The sequence below is a fragment of the Diplotaxodon limnothrissa genome, linkage group LG22, assembly GCF_057381915.1.
Source record: "Diplotaxodon limnothrissa isolate DT_005_m linkage group LG22, D_limnothrissa_male_GT1.1, whole genome shotgun sequence".
In the NCBI taxonomy this organism is placed as follows: Eukaryota; Metazoa; Chordata; class Actinopteri; order Cichliformes; family Cichlidae; genus Diplotaxodon; species Diplotaxodon limnothrissa.
Genome location: NC_140616.1, coordinates 27,991,994 through 28,011,463, shown reverse-complemented (window position 1 = coordinate 28,011,463; position 19,470 = coordinate 27,991,994). Strand labels below are relative to the sequence as shown.

The following is a 19,470-nucleotide window of genomic DNA, read 5'->3' as shown; positions in this document are numbered from 1 at the left end:
CAACAAAGTGATCATATGTGATTCTGGTAATCAGTTAATCATATATAATTACAATTAGATATATGCCTAATCAAAAATAAACCGTGTTGATCAGTGTATGTTGAGACAAAGAATAAGTGCAATAGAGCACCGTGAGTGGACATGTATGTGATTGTGCGTGTGAACAGATGTGTGAATGAAAGAAAGAAGCCTATTCCTTTTCTGGTTACAAAATAATAATGTAGCCATTGTACAGAGAGCAAGGATCTGTATAGCTGCCTTTAATGGGTGCAGCTGATGAATTGCTCTTGACCTTTAAGATTATGCAATGTTTGGTTAGAGGAAGTGGGTTCTCAGACTTTTCACAATGAGTACCACCTCATACAATATATGGCTCTTAAAGTACCACCCTTATGACCAACATTAAAGTACAGTGATATAGGCCTATTTAACACCATATACAGTTTACACAAGAGAGTTTTATTTCTTATATGAATCTTATTTATTTTAACTGTCATAAACAGGATGTGACAAATGATAATAATGACAACACTACTGCATTAAAACATTCACAGCAGGTGGTATATCTGGCCTTTAAGTTATGACGTATGAACCCTGCTTCTGGGTCCAAACTACTCTGCGTTTATTAAGGCTGTTGTGTTTTTAACGTGTTTTAATTCTTTGTATCATTTTCTATTTAATCAAGGGATCTCAAACTCCAGTCCTCGTGGACTGGAGTCCTGCAACTTTTCCAATGTCCCTATTGCAACACACCTAAAATAAAATTAGTAGGTCATTAGGAAGAGTATAGAACATGAATCCATGCTGAGGTTGCAACCCCTAACCCTACTCAAGTAAATTTAAGTAAGTGTTTGGAAAAATGTACTTCTAAAAGTACTTTTATTGCACCGTGTTCATTCACTTATTAACTGCTGTAATGTGAATCAAATGGTTGAATTGCCACCTCACCAGGAAGTGTTTGTTTTGGGTGACTTCCCACGTACCACTAGAGGGAGCCCAAATACCATTATTGGTACACGTGCCACAGTTTAAGAATGAGTGGGATAGACATTCAGACACAACCGGTTAGAGCCAGTTTCTGCATTGGATTTTAGGGTAACAATCTCTGACCATTAGAATTTCTTGATAGGCGCTATACAAATCTAAGTTATTATTATTATTATTAAAAAGAGTGCCAGTCCAGACTTTCCATACAGGGGTTACTGGTTAATCTATAAAAGCAAGGTTTGATTTGCCATTTAATTTTATATCATCTTCAGAAACTCAAGAATGTAAAACCACTTCATCTTCAGTGCTCTTACCTAGCTGAGTTAAATTTTCTTCTGTTACACTGTCAATGAAATCTCTTTCATCTTTCACTCCTAGATCTAGAAACTTTTTGTAGTAAACTTCCAGTCTGTTTCTGGCGAGTAGGTTGTAAATGGCATCCATCTAAAGTTAAAAAATGCAACAAAACAAGAATATTTCAAAAGTAAATCACAATTACAATTCACATAGATATATTCTAAATATATAGAATATATAAGATAATAGTTCAGCCATAGAAATCTTACCTTGACGCACTCAAGATCAAGTACAAGAGCAGCAATGAGGTTTGGTTTCTATCTATTTGTTTTCTTTAAGCCCATGGGTGGAGCAGTTTACTAGAAATGAAACTTACCATCAAATTTGGCTTGTTAACACAGGATATGTGAAACTGAAAGCAACTTTGTCAACAGATCTAAGTTTCCACTTAGTTTTAACTGCCAAAGTTATTATGTCATTATTTTATGTTTTTGGTTTACATACATTTTTATGTAAGTAATTTTTAATGAATATTAATTTTTGTAGCAACACTACATAGGAATCTTGGAAGTATGTTTACATTTTGTGCTGCCCGGGGACATTGCGGACTGGTGGCTCAGAGCCAGGAAAGTTTCAGTGGGGTGGCCAGGATGGATCTGTGATCATTTTTGGGTGACATGCCTCATAAAAAATACAGGGCTATTTAAGCACCTGTAAGTGTCACTGAAAAGATTTATGGACACACCTAAACAACACACCTCTACTGTAACGGACCCGGCCCTCTCTGTTGGTTCTCCGGTCTCCCTTTTTCTCATTCTCTATTGTGTGTGTATGCATCCGACAGTGGGCAGGACTCTCCCTGAGTCCCTGCCCTACTCACCTGTGTCTGATGAGCAATCTCATCCCTTTCTTAAGAACAGGGGATGAGATTGTATGCTCACTAAAAAGAGCCGGCTCTTTCAGCTCCCAAGCGGCTCTCCGGGTTGTTTTGTTGCTTTAATTCATTTATTATTAACAACAATATACAATTATGCACAAAATTAATTACTAATGTTTAAAAATGTGTTTTCTATGTATATATGTTTATTATATAAATATGCTTTTATTTATTCACTCCACATAACATTTAAAAAAATAAATTATAAAATAGAAAAACCAACTATTTACAATTCAACTTTTAACTATTTTCAGATTTTTCCTATTAAACAAATTTAAAAGGAAACAACACAAGACACTGCAAACCACAACACAATAAAATATTGATTAAAATATGCAAAACAAAAAGAAGAAAAAAATGAATGCCCAGATCTTTAAGGGAAAGGTTTGCATTTAAGAGGATGAGGTTGAAATGAGGAAGCAAAGAGAGCAGTGGTGGAGAAGGAGAAAGAGATGATGAAAGTATACATGCACAAATGTTAAAGGGTCATACAGAGTTTTAAATCAATATTTGTGATCTTTAAATCAAAAGTAACTTATGGCATAGTACTTATGTGGCTGGTGTCTAGTTAAATAAAACTTGATTAGCTGGAAATGCAAAGTCCATCAGCTTTGTGTATGTATGTGTAATGTGTATATATAGACACGTGTGTGTGTGTGTGTGATTTACATTGCCGTGCTTGAGAGCCACCATCTACCGGAACCAAATTCCCTGTATGTGTCTGCACATATACTTGGCCAATAAACACGATTCTGATTCCGATTCTGATTCTGATCTCATCCGCTGTTTTTAAGACGGCTGTGAACATGTCGGCTTCCACAAACTGGAATACATCAATTTGTTGTAAGACATAATTATACACTAATCATTGTATGTTTATGAGTACAACATTTTTTGTCTATGAAATAACCTTATATCCAATACAAAAATGTTACATTTATTAAGAGGGATGCTTTTTGTCGTTCCTGAATGTAGTGTTCATACAAGTGTCACGAAAATCACAAAATATAACCCTTTTTTTTTTTTTATTTCATTAGCTGCTTACTGGTACTTAAATAAACAAAAAATCTGAAAACACATGATCTTATTATTGCAGGAGGAAGAAAGAGAGGAAAGACTCTCCAATGCACGCTCTAACTCCCTCATGTGGCCATACTCTATGTGACAAACAAAACATCCTGTTTTTGTTCCACTTCATAATCTTTATTGGTTTAAAAAAAAGACACATCTGATATCAGAGATTAGTTCCTGATACAACATATTTCTGCTGAAAAAAGAAAAAGAGAAACACCCAAACCTTCGATCTGCTACAGCTATAATGTGTCATTAGCAACAAAATGCAAAAGGCTTCACCAAACAATTCAACCCTTTCAGTAAAGTAAGAAGTATAGTTTGATAGATATAGTCAGCAATTCATTACTTCTTTTAAATTTTGGTCTTCGTGGTCCAAACCAGAACAAGTTTCCCATCATTCCGTTCTAACCATGCAGGGGTTGGGCACTACAAAAACCTCAAGTATTCTGGAAGATTTTACAGAATGACTACAAAAAACTTTATTCTTTACACATGTAAGTAAAACAGATCGTGGGTGACACATTGCAGAATACGTGAACTAGTTTACCATTTGTATTAAATTACTACAGTTATGTTCCTTAACAATTGTAACCATAAACTGATAATGCTAAAGGGCAAAAAAAAAAAAAAAAAAATGGATTGAGTGACTCAGCTGGGAAAATCCCCGTCAGGACCTGAGGGTAAATACAGCAAGTACATTTGTTGTCATGAAAACACACCTTCACTTCATGAGTCAGCTTGAGATAAACATCGCTAATAAGTTACAGCGCACGATACAACCTACAGTGTAGCTGCAGATCACGCTGGCTCACATAATATTTGAGAATTGAAAGCAAACGGTAAAACAGTCACAATCAAAATGTATCCAGCACACAGTTAAGATACGAGCTTAAGAGTTATCAGCTTTGTATGAACTTCATGTTTTGAAACAAATAATAAACTGATTTGAAAAAACAAAAAACACATTCCATGTTGTCTGAATATTAACTAATGATATGAAATATTTAAAAAAACAACACCTGAAGGCTTTTTTTTGCAGCCTTCAACTTGTATTTCCAATTGGACGTAACGAAACACAATACAATTACAATGAAAACTACTTTTCCTCTACATAGAAAGTATGCAGTGACACCAACCAGGTGCTTCACTTAGAAAATTATTCAAATTCTGGAAACTATCAGAACTTTATGTAGACTCAACTAAATATTTGCGACATAACCACAAAACTGAAAGCAAACACATACTCATCAAATCAACAATAATGAAGGCATTTGAAATGTGCAAAACAACAGAAACAACACCAACGACAAACTTTAAATCTAAGAGTAAAATCAGAGCAAGCTCGTAGGATCCTAACTCCTTCAAGGACGAGGGGACGGTTATACAACATGTATGATACAACACCTAAGAGCTGCTGATGACGTCTGCCTGCAGGACAAGCTCCCCATTAAGCAATCCTTCAAACACAAACATAACATTTATGAACCAGAAATATCTACACACAGAGCCCTGAGTTCACTGAAGTCCTTCAGACAATGTGAAATTTCACATTTTCCTTTTGCCACAGCAAAGCCACGGTCTCTGCAAACAGCTTGGCTCAGCAAGGCACTCGTGTGCAAGTAGGGTCTCCTTTCGACGTCCCGTATGTCACCTTTTGGACACAGTTTGACAAATAAAGAAAAATGTGGTGAGTGAATCATGTTCTCACATAGGTGCGGATCAGCGGGACACCTGAAGAATTTGTCTCTGTGTGTGAAGTGGAGTATGATGTCGGGGAACTAGAAGTGTGACCTGCAAGAACACAGAAAGAAAAGCTATCATGAGCATGAACATGCAAACGTGGCAGACTCATTTTGCTTCCTTGCATATCATACAGACAATACACATAATGTTTGTGTGGCAGTAAGAGTAAAGTCACCAAAGCTGATACTTTCAATACCGATCCAAGCAAACAACAGTACTTGTTTTTTGACACACAAGAGTAAAGTTCGCTGTGTGGTTTCCTGTTGTTTGTTTTGCTTCACATACAAATGGAAGAGGATGCACTTAAACCAGTGTACGGGTTATGCAAAACACAAACCTGACTATGTTTCATACTGTTCCACTCATCTACAGGCAGCACTCACACTGCAGGGAAGGACACAATCAAATAACAACACTGGCAACCACCAGTGCTACCCTTCAGCCTCCTAGTAGACATACCAATTTCAAAATGCTACGTCACCTTGTTTGTGAGTTATTGCATTCGCAAGGTTTTCAGAAAATTGGACCTCCGACCTTGAGCTCAAGGTTGCTGAGATTCAAACTCATCCAAGATTTTTAATAGATGCACCTATTGTATCAATTTGAAGGTCCTACATCGCTTGTTTTCAGGTTATTGCATTCACGAACGTAGGTGTCCACGCCACCTGCTCACCCAGAGCGGTGCCTTTCACAGGTTAAAGACCACTTGCTGTTAAAGGTCTTAATAACTGCTTAGTTTTGTAGATTGTTGTTAGTTCCTTTTCTCATTTCTCAGATCAGGTGTGAATCACCATCTACTTAGAAACATGAGTTCTTGGTGTCAAAAGGCCTGTGTTCACTTTATGGCTATAGAAATCTCTAAAATTTCACAGAAGTCATATTTTCAATAAACTACTCTGCTACTGTTGGTGTAGTGGTGTAAGCTTTCTACACAGGAGTGGAAATATATGTATGTGAATGTTTCAATATCTCAGCAAGTGCTACTACTGCTTAGTTCCACATGTGACGGTGTCGGACCCTTCCATGGTTCTGTCATCTGTACATTGTAACGCACTTTTGTTAAAATTTTGTTGAAATTTTTAGATGGATGGTCCTTTAAAAATTTCGACCGTGGTTCAGGGGGTTGGGAAGCTCATCTTGTAACCGGAAGGTTGCCGGTTCGATCCCCAGCTCTGTCTGTCCTGGTCGTTGTGTTCTTGGGCAAGACACTTCACCTACTGCCTACTGGTGATGGCCAGAGGGGCCGATGGCGCGATATGGCAGGCGTGCTTCTGTCAGTCTGCCCCAGGGCAGCTGTGGCTACAACCACCAGTGTGTGAATGTGAGAGTGAATGAAAAGCGCTATATAAATGCAATCCATTATTATTATTAAATGTGAACCTCTTCCAAATGTTCTTGAATTGTGTTTCTTACCTACTTAATACTTGTATGTATATTTTTTTATATAAAAGATGAAAATTGCTTGCTATTGTTATACAGATAAGCATAACTTCATGATATGTTTTGTAGTTTTGCTTCCGGCTCAAACAACCAAGATATGATTGAAGTGCAAACTTTCAGTTTTAATTCAAAAGGTTTAACAGAAGTGCTGAATTAACAGTTCAGAATTTACAGCTATTTTTATAGGACCTCATTTTTAGAAGCATGAAAATAACTGCAATTGACTAACAGTCAGTTTCATCGTCATGTGAAGCCTGTTTTCTTGTTGTTTCATGATCAATCACACAGATAAAAGACTGGATCTTTTTCACTGGATCTGTCAATATGACATCCAAAGAGCTTCGGAAGACCACAGAATATATGTGATTTCAGAACAAGTAACCAAGTCAAAAACACTCAAGGTCTTACAAACGAGAGATGTCTTCATGAATGGAAATGCAGATAATTTACAATAAGGTGCAAACCACTGGTTACATTCAAGAACAGAAGTGCTAATTAGACATTAAAAACCTAATAAAAATTTAAAAAAGGACAGACGAAACCAAGATTAACTTGCACCAGAATGATGAGGAAAGTATTAAAAAGGAGAGAATCGACTCATGATCTAGTGATCCAAGGTATACCACATTATCTAACATTGTGGAGGCAACATTTTGCCATTGCCATGAATGGCTGCCAGTGGAACCAGAGTTTATTGATGATGTGAGTACTGATAGAAGTAGCAGGACGAATTCTTAATTGTACAGGGCTATGCTCTCTGCGCAGATTCAAATTCTGCAAAACATACACACACTCTGTGTTGCTTAATAAACTTTATTTAAATGTTTCAGATGAAGCCAGCTAAAAGATCTAAAAAACCAAAAACAAAACAACACATCATGCCACGATCTGAAGTTACTTTAAGAACAGATAAGAAACACAGTCATGGACATTTATCATCTATCAGTGTCATGCGGCGGCTGTGTGAAGGCAAGAGAGGACCCAAATGCACGGCTCTAGACACACGGGGATGAACTCAAAGGCCGGTCTTTATTAACAGGAACATAAGAAGTCATACAAAACTATACTGGGAGCAACTAAAAGCTGAGGCGCTGGGAAGACACGGAAATTGCACACAACCTAGAGGGACGACGCAACACAGAACAAAGGGACACTCTGACATAAATACACAGAAGGTAACGAGGGAAGTGGGAACACACGGGGAACACAGCTGAAGACAATTACTCATGGCCGAGCAGGGAGGACACGAAACTGACGATACTGACACCAAGATGTGGACCTTAAACACAACACAGTACACAGAGATGAGCACGGAGAGAGAGAGGCAGAGAGAGAGGCAGAGAAGAAGGATGAATACGAGGGGATGAGGAGAACACAGAACACATAGGATGGGAACACGGTACCAGAGCAAACACCACAATAAAAACATGGACACAGGGGGAATCCAAATACCAAACCAAACAATCCAATGGACATAAGAAACAAAATACAAAACTACAGAAAAACTAAGAACACTGGGTCAAAATGACCCAGGACCATGACAGTACCCCCCCCTCAAGGGCTGGCTCCAGACAGCCCAAACACAGGAAAACAAAAACCAAACAGAAAACGACCCAGGGCGGGCGGCGGGGGCCCAGGACGGAGGGCTCGGAACAAAAAACAAAAACGAACAACAGAAAACACAGGAGCACAAGACCAAAGGTCAAACAAAGTTCAGGGGGCCGACCCAGAGACCACAGGCACAAGAGTTCACGGGTCACACGGTCGGGGGGCCGACCGGGCGGGTGGCACAGGTGACAGAGCCGGTCCGGAGGCCGGCCGTGCGGAAGGCAGCGGCGATGGCGAAGGGGGGGACGACGACGGAGCAGTTCAGGGGGCCGATCGCGCGGAAGGCAGCGGCGGCCCTCCAGTCTCAGGCGTGCTGGCCATGGCCTGGTGGGCACAGGACCAGTCGAGGCAGGACCAGACGAGGCAGGACCAGACGAGGCAGGACCAGACGGTGGCGATGCGGGGGCCGGACCAGGCGAAGCACAGGCTGAGGCTGGACCAGACGAGGACGAAGACTCGGAGGCCGGACCAGGCGGAGCTGCAGAGGCTGAGGCTGGACCAGGCGGAGCTGCAGAGGCTGAGGCTGGACCAGGCTCCTCGGGCCCTCCAGCGGAGACAGGTGGCTGAACGGGCTCCTCGGGCCCTCCAGCGGAGACAGGTGGCTGAACGGGCTCCTCGGGCCCTCCAGCGGAGACAGGTGGCTGAACGGGCCCCTCGGACCCTCCAGCGGAGACGAGGAGGTGCTGGCTGGGCTCACTGGAACCCCCAGCGGACGAGGTAGATGGCGGCACGGGAGCCGCGGAGTGCTGGATGAGCTCATCCGAGCTTCCAGCAGGAGCCGATGTAGAGCCAGAGAGAATTGGGACCCCGGGCTTAACGTTAAGCTGGCTAGAAAACTGCACTGCTACGGGGAACTGGGCCAAAGGTTCAGGTGCGAGCTGAGCTGCTGGACACACGGGGACCTGAGCTGCTGGACACACGGGGACCTGAGCTGCTGGACACACGGGGACCTGAGCTGCTGGACACACGGGGACCTGAGCTGCTGGACACACGGGGACCTGAGCTGCTAACGGTGGAGAAGTAAATGACTGCACAGGGGACTGAACTGATGTCTGTAGTAACGGTGGTGGTGAGAGTGGAGTAGGTGGTGGAGTTAATGACTTCACAGGGGAATGAACTAGAGGTAGTGACGGTTGTGGTGCTGGTGGTTGAGTGGGTGACTGTGCTAAAGGAGGCTGCACTGGGGACACTGGAGACTGCACTGGGGAAAGCAGAGCTGCAGGAGACTGCGCTAGAGACTGCAGTGATGGTTGTAGTGGAGGTGTGACGGGTGGAGGAGTGGCTGAAGTGGCTGCGGGTCGGGCGGCTAGTGGCTCAGCTACAGAGTGTATTAATGGCAGGGTTATGGGTTGAATGACTGACTGAGGGGCATCCTGTGCAGCTGAGTGCAATGATGGGTGTGGGAGCGGATGTAGGACAGGTGGCAGTGTCAGTTCCCCTGGGCCTACAACGCAGTTGAAAGGTGCAGGCACCTGCTGGACACCAGTCGCTCCCACCTGAGGAGTAGGTACAGGTGCAGAGACTGGCTGGGTCCTGGCGGGCCCCACCTCAGCGGTTGGCACAGATTTCGGCAGGGACTGGGCGGCTGCTGTCCCCACCCGAGGAGCCGATACGGGTGCAGGGACCAGCAGAGCCTCAGTTGACCCGGAAACCGGAACAGGGACCAGCTGGGCGCCAGCCCCCCTCACCTGGGGAATTGAGACAGGTGCAGGTGAGTGCTGGGTCGCAGCTATCCCTAGAACACAAAGGGCCTGGGAGGCGGGCCTAGAAAGAACAGTCTGCAAGAGATCGATTCCCTGCCCTGAGTGAGCGGATGAGGAACAGCGCTCTGAATTCGTAGCGTTAAGTGTACTAAAGCTGTAGCTTACAGGCACTAATGCATCACCTTCAGTGTGTACAGACTCTAGAGAAATGTGATCAGCTGATGCACCAACAGTCTTAGAGCTTCTTTCTTCGGAGCTAACCGTACTTATACTGACAGAGGAGGGGTTAATAGCCGATGTAAACATAGGTCTGTGCACCGGAGAGGCAGATGAAACAAAGTCTTTTACCACCGGATCGCCGGAAGCAGTAAACCTAGGGTAAACAGTGGTGGGTGTAGAGCCCCCTGACTCAAGAACATTTGAATCAGTACATACGTCAGAATGGACAATCCCCGGGGGTGATGGCTCAGAAGCAACGAGCTGGGGTCGAGCTATCACAGGAACATTTACAGTCTTGGATTTTACTGTTTTACCATCTAAGGGGGCAGGTAGTAAAGCCCCAGGGGTGAGCTTAACTGCAAAACAATCATCCTCAGCAGACACACAGGTAAAGGGCACAGAAACAGGTGTCTCTAACTCAGGAAATGCTGACTTCGAGTTTTTAGACCTAGGAAACACTAGCGAAGGATGATCTTTCTCGAATATGAGTCCAAACGTAGGAGAAACTGTCTCTGAGTTGACCCTCCGGGCAGTACAATGGTTCATAAGAAGTTCGGGTTCAGATTCAACGTTTACAGACCGTGAGCCTTTAGCGTCTACGGCAAGAGTCACAGAGTTTGCATTCCTGCATTCAGAGTAGTGAGAACCAGCCTCAGAGTGAACAGAGAAAGTGTCTTTGTCACTCACCCCAGCCGGCTGCCCAGTAGTCCCGGAATCCGACTGAGGAGAGGACCGGCGACGGCGTCTCCTCCTTAATGAGGGAACGGAGGTGACGGGGGAAACCGGTGATGATGCGGGGGTGACGGTCTCCTCTTCATCATCCGACCACATCGCTGCTAGGAGAGCAGCGGGAGAGCGACGGTCAGAGCTGAGAGGGGATGGAGAAGGGCTCTGCGGCAGCGGCGCCAAAAAACCCTCTCGTTTTAGCAGCTGCTGTTGCGACACCGAGAGCCCCGTCTGCTGCTGCGGTACCGTCGCGGCGAGCTTAGTTTGCTGCTGCTGCGGCGGCTGATGGGCGGAGATCTCCGTCTGCAGTCGCTGTGGCGTGGAATCCCGGGAACGGACATTGTCTGCCAGCTCACGGGCTTGTAATGCCTCCTTAGCTCGGCTCAATTTGTCGATAAAGCCTTCATAGCAGGTGAGCTGCTGAAGGAAAGGGTTTCCCTCGATTATTGCCTTTATGGCGTTAAGTCCGACGGAAATTGTCCGTGAGTCCGAGGCGTGGGTTATTCGTTGCACCAGACTCTGTACACGGAGAATATCTCCCTCACGGGCGGAGCCTGCTGGGTCCGTTTCGTGGTTGCGTCGTTCTGTCATGCGGCGGCTGTGTGAAGGCAAGAGAGGACCCAAATGCACGGCTCTAGACACACGGGGATGAACTCAAAGGCCGGTCTTTATTAACAGGAACATAAGAAGTCATACAAAACTATACTGGGAGCAACTAAAAGCTGAGGCGCTGGGAAGACACGGAAATTGCACACAACCTAGAGGGACGACGCAACACAGAACAAAGGGACACTCTGACATAAATACACAGAAGGTAACGAGGGAAGTGGGAACACACGGGGAACACAGCTGAAGACAATTACTCATGGCCGAGCAGGGAGGACACGAAACTGACGATACTGACACCAAGATGTGGACCTTAAACACAACACAGTACACAGAGATGAGCACGGAGAGAGAGAGGCAGAGAGAGAGGCAGAGAAGAAGGATGAATACGAGGGGATGAGGAGAACACAGAACACATAGGATGGGAACACGGTACCAGAGCAAACACCACAATAAAAACATGGACACAGGGGGAATCCAAATACCAAACCAAACAATCCAATGGACATAAGAAACAAAATACAAAACTACAGAAAAACTAAGAACACTGGGTCAAAATGACCCAGGACCATGACAATCAGTCTGGAAAGGGTGACAAAGGCCTTTTTAAGACTTTGATACTCCAAGTTCCACAAAAGGAGAAAAATTGCAAAAGTGGTGATCCTTCCCAGGAGTGGCCAGCCAATCAAAATTACTCCAAGATTGCACCGATGACTCACAAAAGAAAAAAGTTTAAAAAACTGAAAGTCAGTGTTCATGATTCCACAATATAAAAAAGAGAAAGGACATCAAGTTTTGGTCTGCAGACTGAAAAGAACACAAAGGCTTGTTTCACATTTACTAAAAAAAATATCCCGATGATCCCTAAGACCACCACCAGGCCCTGGCTAGGTGGTGGAATCGAACTCAGGCCCTTCTTGCTGTGAGGCAACAGTGCTAATAACCGTGCTACACCTTTTAAACCAAAATCTGTTAAAACCAGCACCGCTCAACAAAAAGTAGACCATGACTACAGAAGAGCCGTACAACATATCATGATCATACCCATATTTAAAGTCAAAATATATTTTTGTGCAATTTTTCCAACATTACTATTATTAAGAATTAATTTGTAAAACACAATGGAGGCTCTGTCATGGTATGGGACTGCATTTAAGCCCGTGGTGCTAAGAATTTTATCAAAATTGTAGGAATTATGAACACTTAAAAGTATCTAAGATACCGCCATGTAAAACCATCTGAAAATCATCTAACAGGTCATGACTTTATTTTTTTTTTTAGCACACCAACAATCACAAACCCACTGCTAATGCAGTAAAAGCATTAATGGAGTCACTGTCAGTCATGGATTGGCCTCCTCAGAATTCAACATTATTAAAGCAGCGTGAGATCAAGTTGATAAGAAAAAATTGAATAACCAATAATAATCCAAATATGAGCTTTGGAATGTTTTTCAAGAATCCTGTAGATTAAAAATGACAAGAACAGAGTTTAGGCTGTTTTAAAGAATAAAGACAGTCATTCCAAACTTGTTAGAAGTGTACACTCTGCTTTTGCTTTCCATATGGTATTTGCATTTACCCATGTTTCAATAAATCGCTGCACCTATTTTCCTCAAAAATATAAAGAAATATGAGAAAAGCTAAAGCAGTGCTACACAGTACTGCAGTTCAGATTTTAATTATTTTTAACTGTGTTTTAATTGTTTTTAAATATTCTTTTGTAAGTATAAGTGACATGATGCATCATAAACCGCTTTTCGGGGCATTCATACGGTAATTTAAATCCCATACATCAAACAGGAACTTTTGGCTGTAACGAACCAAGTTGGTTGAAATGTTTGTTGTGAGTATACCATGATTATAAGTTAGTTATTTGTTATCAGTTATTAGCTAGTTATTTGAATTAAAGGAAATTAAGGGAATCACAATCACAATCTGCTGCAAATCTCATTCCACCTAATCAATGTACAGCACAAAGCTACTGTATTATGTGCAATTTTATCTTCTTTGTAAGAAAAAAACAAGACTATTAAAATACTGAAATAAGTTCAGTCCAGAACCACTTTTGCCATTTATCTCCATTCACTCCAATCAGTTCATAGTGGATAGTCTTAGCCAATAGCGTGAACCCCTTGTTGGTAAACTGTGGTCATTTTGGGCAAAAGATTATTAGAACTCTTTAGGATCCATATTATTTTATGTTCTCATCACACTCATTGCTGATGCCAGCAAATTTGCCACTCTGGCTAGAGCTACAAAAAACAAACAAGCATAGGTGGAGTAATGTTTATCAATGGCAGCCATCTGGAAATGTTTCCAACAGCCCAGCACCAAACACAAACAGTTCCACAATATGTAGTACAGCGGCTATATTTTCAAGGATACAAATATGCAATAAGCTCACTCTCAAAGATGGAAAGAATGGTAAGAAAGAGAAGACAGGAGAGGAATATAAGGGAACATTTTCAAAGTGCTCAGTGACATCTAATAAATCTGAAATGTAATGTTTAGGTACGGTTCTGAAGTATGCTGGAGTTTTAAAATTAGATATTGGATCAAACATGATGTATAGCTGTAGCATACATTTTTATTATAAGGCTGGATCAAAATATAGACCGTTCAGTGCAGTTCAGTGCAGGCTAAAGTAGCTAGTTTGCAGTGTTGTGGTAAAGTTTACAGTAATGCATGTTGTACTGGTGCAGGGCAAGCTATGGTTTTGATGGTCAATGTTACACCAAGCCAAGTGAAACTGTGCTTATCTCTTTAAGCTTATCTGTGCGATTATGTTATTGAATTCAGTTAACACTACAGAGAGCAATAAAGCTTAGAGCTTACAGCACAGCTCAGGTGATCACAGCCTGTATGCAAAAAGAACAAATCTACTGTAGCTTACAAAACAAATTTTTACACGTCTTCTTTCTAGTGAATTCCCCCCATTCTTCATTTTTACACTGTACCCCGCACGTAGAATCTCACATTAACCCATGAATAAAGCAATTAGTACAACTTTGATACAATTTAGGATGTTTTATTTAGCTATTGACTATGTGCACGTTAGCATATGCTACTTCCGGTGCAGAAACTCCTGTGGGGAGCTTTGTTTCCGGTGTCCTATTCGCGCCTGGTTTACGGTCCAAAACAAGTTAAGCAAATGAATGAATCAAGCGGCGATTTACATTTCTATAGATGTCTTGGGCATTTACCCAATATATCTGTAAATGATGTTCATCGACTTGTCGACATTTTTCCCCCGCGCCTCAGAGCAAAAGAGAAAAGGGATTCAAATGTTATATTTCTCAGCTGTCCCTCGTTTATCGCGGGTGTTATGTTCTAAAAATAACCAGCGATAGGTGAAATCAAGTAGCCAATTTTATTTTTTGACGGTGCAAAACGTTTCGTGGACATACAGTACTGCACTTCAGAGTCACACTGCTAGCGATCGATGCAGTGATTCTGTACTGTACAGGAGAGACGTCACGGAGGAGATCGTCTGCAGCGATCAGGACGCAGGACACAATGCGACGTAAAAAAAATAAGCATGCAAACTTGCACTAAAAAATCTGCGAAACAGCAAGGTGAAAGGTGAACGTTATAGCGAGGGACCACTGTAATTTTTAAGGTAAGTCACAACATACCCTTCGTACATACTAATGTATAGAAACCCTTACCAGCAATCATTCATTTTTTGTGTGGCTTTTTTCACGGTTTGTTAACATGCTGTGTAGGTGTGTACTTGACTAGCTGATATCGACATAACGGGAAACATCTGGTTTGACTATTGTTCACCTGTAGTTTGAATGCTGAACATTTGCCTGTTTACATCATAATAACTGTCACTATACAAAGATGTGCTTCTGAATGTGGACGATGTGTCTTCTGCTGCAGTGATGCAGTTCTGCTTGTGTTGAGTGATGTAAACAACTGATCGATCTAAATGCTTTAAACGTCAAAATTGATCATTAGATTTTTTATGATACAACAGCGGTGAGTGTTCCCACCTTCTCCTCTTTGTAACTTAACGCGATCTTTCCGTTTTTGAGTTTTGGACATGATTTTGGAGTATATCTTCGCAGTAGCGATTGACCGCAAAGTAAAGCTACCGGAAATGTACAACCCCACATCCGGTCTCAAAGCAGGAAGTGAGCATTTTCTCGTGCACAGGGTCAATTGTAATTCCCACTGATTCCCTTTTATTTGATTTGTGATAACAAACTTAATTACATATGAATTAGGTCGTGAAAAAAAGAGAATGAAAGGAAACAAAGGTGTGAGAAAATGTCAATCTTAGTTTTGCCAATTGCTAAATGCTTTTAGAAAAAACAAAAACAAAAAAACAACGTATTCCTTAGTCTTCGTAAATATTTAACTTAGTGCTAACCTATTTCTAAACAAATCTTTTCTATTGCCTGAACTCAGTTATCAGTTAATGACAAAAACACATAATTGTGAAAGACAGATCATGAAAAACATTGATTAGTCAAAAATCACAAACGTTAGCTTTCTTTTTTTTGGTTATCTAAATAATCCAACCACACTGCCAGTGTAATTTATGTTTGGTAGCTTGTAGTTTGATATGATTTGTTTTTAAATTTACTTCAGTCATAAAGTGCACAGATGAACTGTTAGTGTGAAGCAGTGGTTCTCAAACCTGTTCTGGCATGTCCTGCTTCAAAACATTCATGCCCCAATAATATTTTTTTATGAATCATTAACAATAAAAACGGTTCAAAATGAATTGTAAAATCACTTAAATACTGACCTAATTTCACTTCATACTGTTTACCTAGCTGTCAGTGCCCCACCTGCAGGGGCTCCACGCTCACTGAAATTGAGTGAAGCAACTCAATAGAAATGACGCAACTGCTCCAAAAGCTACTTTTTGACTGGTGCAAAACAGCAGATGTCTGTTCCTGACTTACTGAGAGATGAAACTGCACAGCTGCTCACACATATGTGACAAAGTGTGACTGTAACATTCACTGATGCACATTATTTTTTTAATCCATAAAGGCTCTAAAACAGAAAAGTTACAGAAAGTATAAATGTAAAGAAAACTTGAATGGTTGAATTGAATCCTGTGCCCCTCCCACATCCCACTTCTAGTATATAGTAAGTAGTACATAGAAGAGCCTTAGCAGGCCTCATCTATGTAACCTCATGGTGACTGAAGCATCTATAATCAGTCTTGAAAATGAATAAACCACTCTGAATGTTATGTAACACCATGACTGCAATGTCTGTCAGCAGAGTGGCGGATTTTACTTGCAGTTTCTATTTACTGGCACTGAATGGCTTATATCGTCTATTGTACAGTGAAGCTAGTCTAATAAATTGACTTTATCAGAATAGCTCGTTTAGGACAGACTTTCAACAAAGCAGAATAGTGCAGATTTCTTACCTCCATTGTTCCTCCAAATCTCCCTGGCACACTGATCAGAGGAGGTCAAATCTGATATTTGGATATTGGGATTTGATTTGTAGTCATCTTAGATAAACAGAGAAAATGAGATTGTTACTTGATGGCACTGAAGCATTTCCTAGATGCCGGCAGGAACACTGATATTTCTGTAGTAAAGGAGTCGGTCAGGACTTACTGTTGTTGCTCAATGAAAAGGACTCGCTCTCCCTCATCGTCTCGTTTCCGCTGTCCGACAGTGTCCTCTCATTCCTGGAGATGTGCGGCCTCTTCTTCGTACTCTTCCGAGTGCTAATGCGGATGATTCCACGCACTAGCCGACACTCGGCCTCCTGCTCATCCATTTTATGTTCCTCAGCCAGTGAGTTGATGAGCTGGTTGATGGCCTTGCTCTTTTTCAGGAACACCGAGTCTGAGGTGCACCGGGCCAGTTCTTCAATCTGATATTCAGAGTAGAGCTCCAGCAGCTTCTTAGTAATCAGGGAGTCCACATTCTCCTCCCCATCCTCCCAGTCATCAATCCTTATAGACTCATGCAGCGACTGGTGGCTCGGCAGTGTCTGAACACCAGGAGGTGGCATGTATGGCAAAGTGGGAGGATTGGTTTTAGCACCTAAATACTCTATTGTGCTGTCCACTTTGACTCCAGCAATGTGGAGATCCTCCAACCAGGGTTCTTCTGCAGTGTACTCTTCTTTGTTGTCTCTTGAGTTCATAGCTTGGAGACTCAACCTCTCTGGTTCATCTGGTGAACTCTCCTTTGGTGCCAGGCATGGAGCAAGGATGGAGTTCTGGCAGACCCTGTACAGGCCGCAAGTAAGTATGCTACATATAAAAGTCCTACAGCTTCTCGGAGAAGCGCATGGATTGCAGGTTTGGGTTGCAGTGGATGGTTCAGCTGAGCCAGGAATGAAGCCAATGGTCTCATACTGTCTGCCATTAGCATCCTTCAGGTCAGCTTTGTGGACTCCTTTCGGCTCTGGGTTTTGTGCTCTGTCTTCAACTGGGTCCACACAACGTTCTTCATAGGACGACCCCTGGCTGTTGCTCCGGCTGGACCGAAGCCTGTGGCCTGCGCCACGTCCTGAACCATGCGTAAGGCTGCTGGAGGTGCCAGCAGACATGATTGACTGCATCAGAAAATCCAAGAACAAAAATGAGAAAAACATTGAGGTCATCTGAGGTTCAATTAAATGATGAGACAGGGTTGAAATAGTACAGCTAAACAAAACGCTTCTTATAAATCCACATTGTCAAGCAGGAAATAAGTGTGCTCCTAAGCACCTGAGGGCATTTCTCGTCAAAACAATCGTGAAACTAATATCCGCAGGTGGCAGGTAATGCAGCCCAACAGGTTTTACGGAGTATGTGTACACACAGTCAAACACAATTACCCGTTCTTATATCAAATATACTGCATGACATCATGGAGATCACAAAATACTCATTGAAACTCCAATGAGTACACTTTCTGGTGATTCACACCTATGTTCATTTCAGAATTATATAGTTTTATTTCCTTTTACTCATTAAGAACACATAACAATGATGAAGGCTACTCTGTGGATATGGATCATTAAAATTAATTTAACGACAAGTGTGGCTATTTCGCCAGTCATTAAAACAACCTGAGTAAAGACGAATTATTTCCCTTATTTTAAAAAAAAAATGTGTAATTATAAATTATAATTATTTTACATTTGTATTTATTTATTTATTACATGAATCTTATTAGAAAACGACAATGTTGCAATTCTTCAGTAGTGTTTGGCAACCTGTGTTGTGACGATATACGCCTGGACATTTATCAACAGTATGACTTAGCTTTTAAAAAAACAAGTCAAACGGGACTATAGTATTGCGGTTTTGTCTTTATCTAATCACAAACTCGATTTGACGGTAACTTTAGGAACATATGAGCTCGAATTTCGTCTCAAATACAAATATTATTTTCACTTTCATGGCGACTTGTCATTGCGGCAGTTTCCTCCATTTGAGGACTTTCTCACCTAACATTACTCACAGTTTACACGGTGCGTCCACCGGCCGTCTCCCGAATTAATGCTAGATTCTCCACTTTATGGTACGCATTTATTTATTGTAATCCATTTCGAACGTTTCGTGTATGAATTTCGGCCCAAAACGCCAGTTTCAACAAAGTTTTCGACCAAATCTGTGTACCTGAGCGTCAAGGTAGAAGAGGCGCACCAGGTAGCTACAGCCAGAGGTTGGTCTTCCGGTTGTAAGTGACTCACAAAATAAAATGTACATCAAATTGCCAATGTAATTTTGTATCGTGCACGATAATAGCGCATCACGGGCGTCTTAACTTTTCTCAGGAAGACAATGATAAAAAAAAAAACAACAACAGTTAAAACACAGTTATACCCAGCCTACCATTATAAAAGGTAATTTTTACAGTTTTATTTTTTTTTAACAGATTTCCGGTGGTTATTGTCCTTATCTGTGAACCAGCGTCAAGTCACCTACACTGGTCATTGAATTACCGGATATTCCACATGAAAGTATACTGATATTTTTTTTTACATATATTTGAGAGAACAATTTAGTAACAACAGTGCGAGTAAATAAAGTACATCTTTAACCAATATTTTCGTATGACTTTTATTATTATGGTACATAAAATATAATATTGAATGTTGTAGTTTATTTAGAAAGAAAACCAACCGGAAATACTACATTTCTTTGCGT

The 19,470-nt window shown here is 41.7% G+C and overlaps 2 protein-coding genes across 3 annotated transcripts in view; both read right to left on the bottom strand.

The window, feature by feature from the left end:
• The window catches only part of LOC146610091 (uncharacterized), a 42,892-nt gene extending 41,301 nt beyond the window's left edge, over positions 1-1,591 (bottom strand). Inside the window, exons 1-2 of the mRNA XM_085346238.1 lie at positions 1,554-1,591; positions 1,302-1,431 (exon numbers count right to left, since the gene is read on the bottom strand). Coding sequence (XP_085202364.1) covers positions 1,302-1,431 — 130 coding nt within the window. The 5' untranslated portion in view covers positions 1,554-1,591. The remainder of the gene's footprint in view (positions 1-1,301; positions 1,432-1,553) is intronic.
• Positions 1,592-4,493: 2,902 nt separating this feature from the next.
• Positions 4,494-18,968, bottom strand: kdf1b (keratinocyte differentiation factor 1b). Of its 2 annotated transcripts, none has more exons than XM_085346587.1 (4): positions 18,782-18,968; positions 16,937-17,888; positions 16,741-16,827; positions 4,494-5,086 (listed from the first exon to the last, which is right to left on the bottom strand). In XM_085346587.1, exons 2-4 carry the CDS (start codon positions 17,880-17,882, stop codon positions 4,992-4,994), a joined length of 1,128 nt encoding a protein of 375 aa, XP_085202713.1. In that variant the 5' UTR covers positions 17,883-17,888; positions 18,782-18,968; the 3' UTR covers positions 4,494-4,991. The 2 variants fall into 2 exon arrangements, with proteins under 2 accessions (XP_085202713.1, XP_085202714.1); XM_085346588.1 differs by having other exon boundaries at positions 18,768-18,800.
• Between the last annotated feature and the right edge of the window lie 502 nt (positions 18,969-19,470).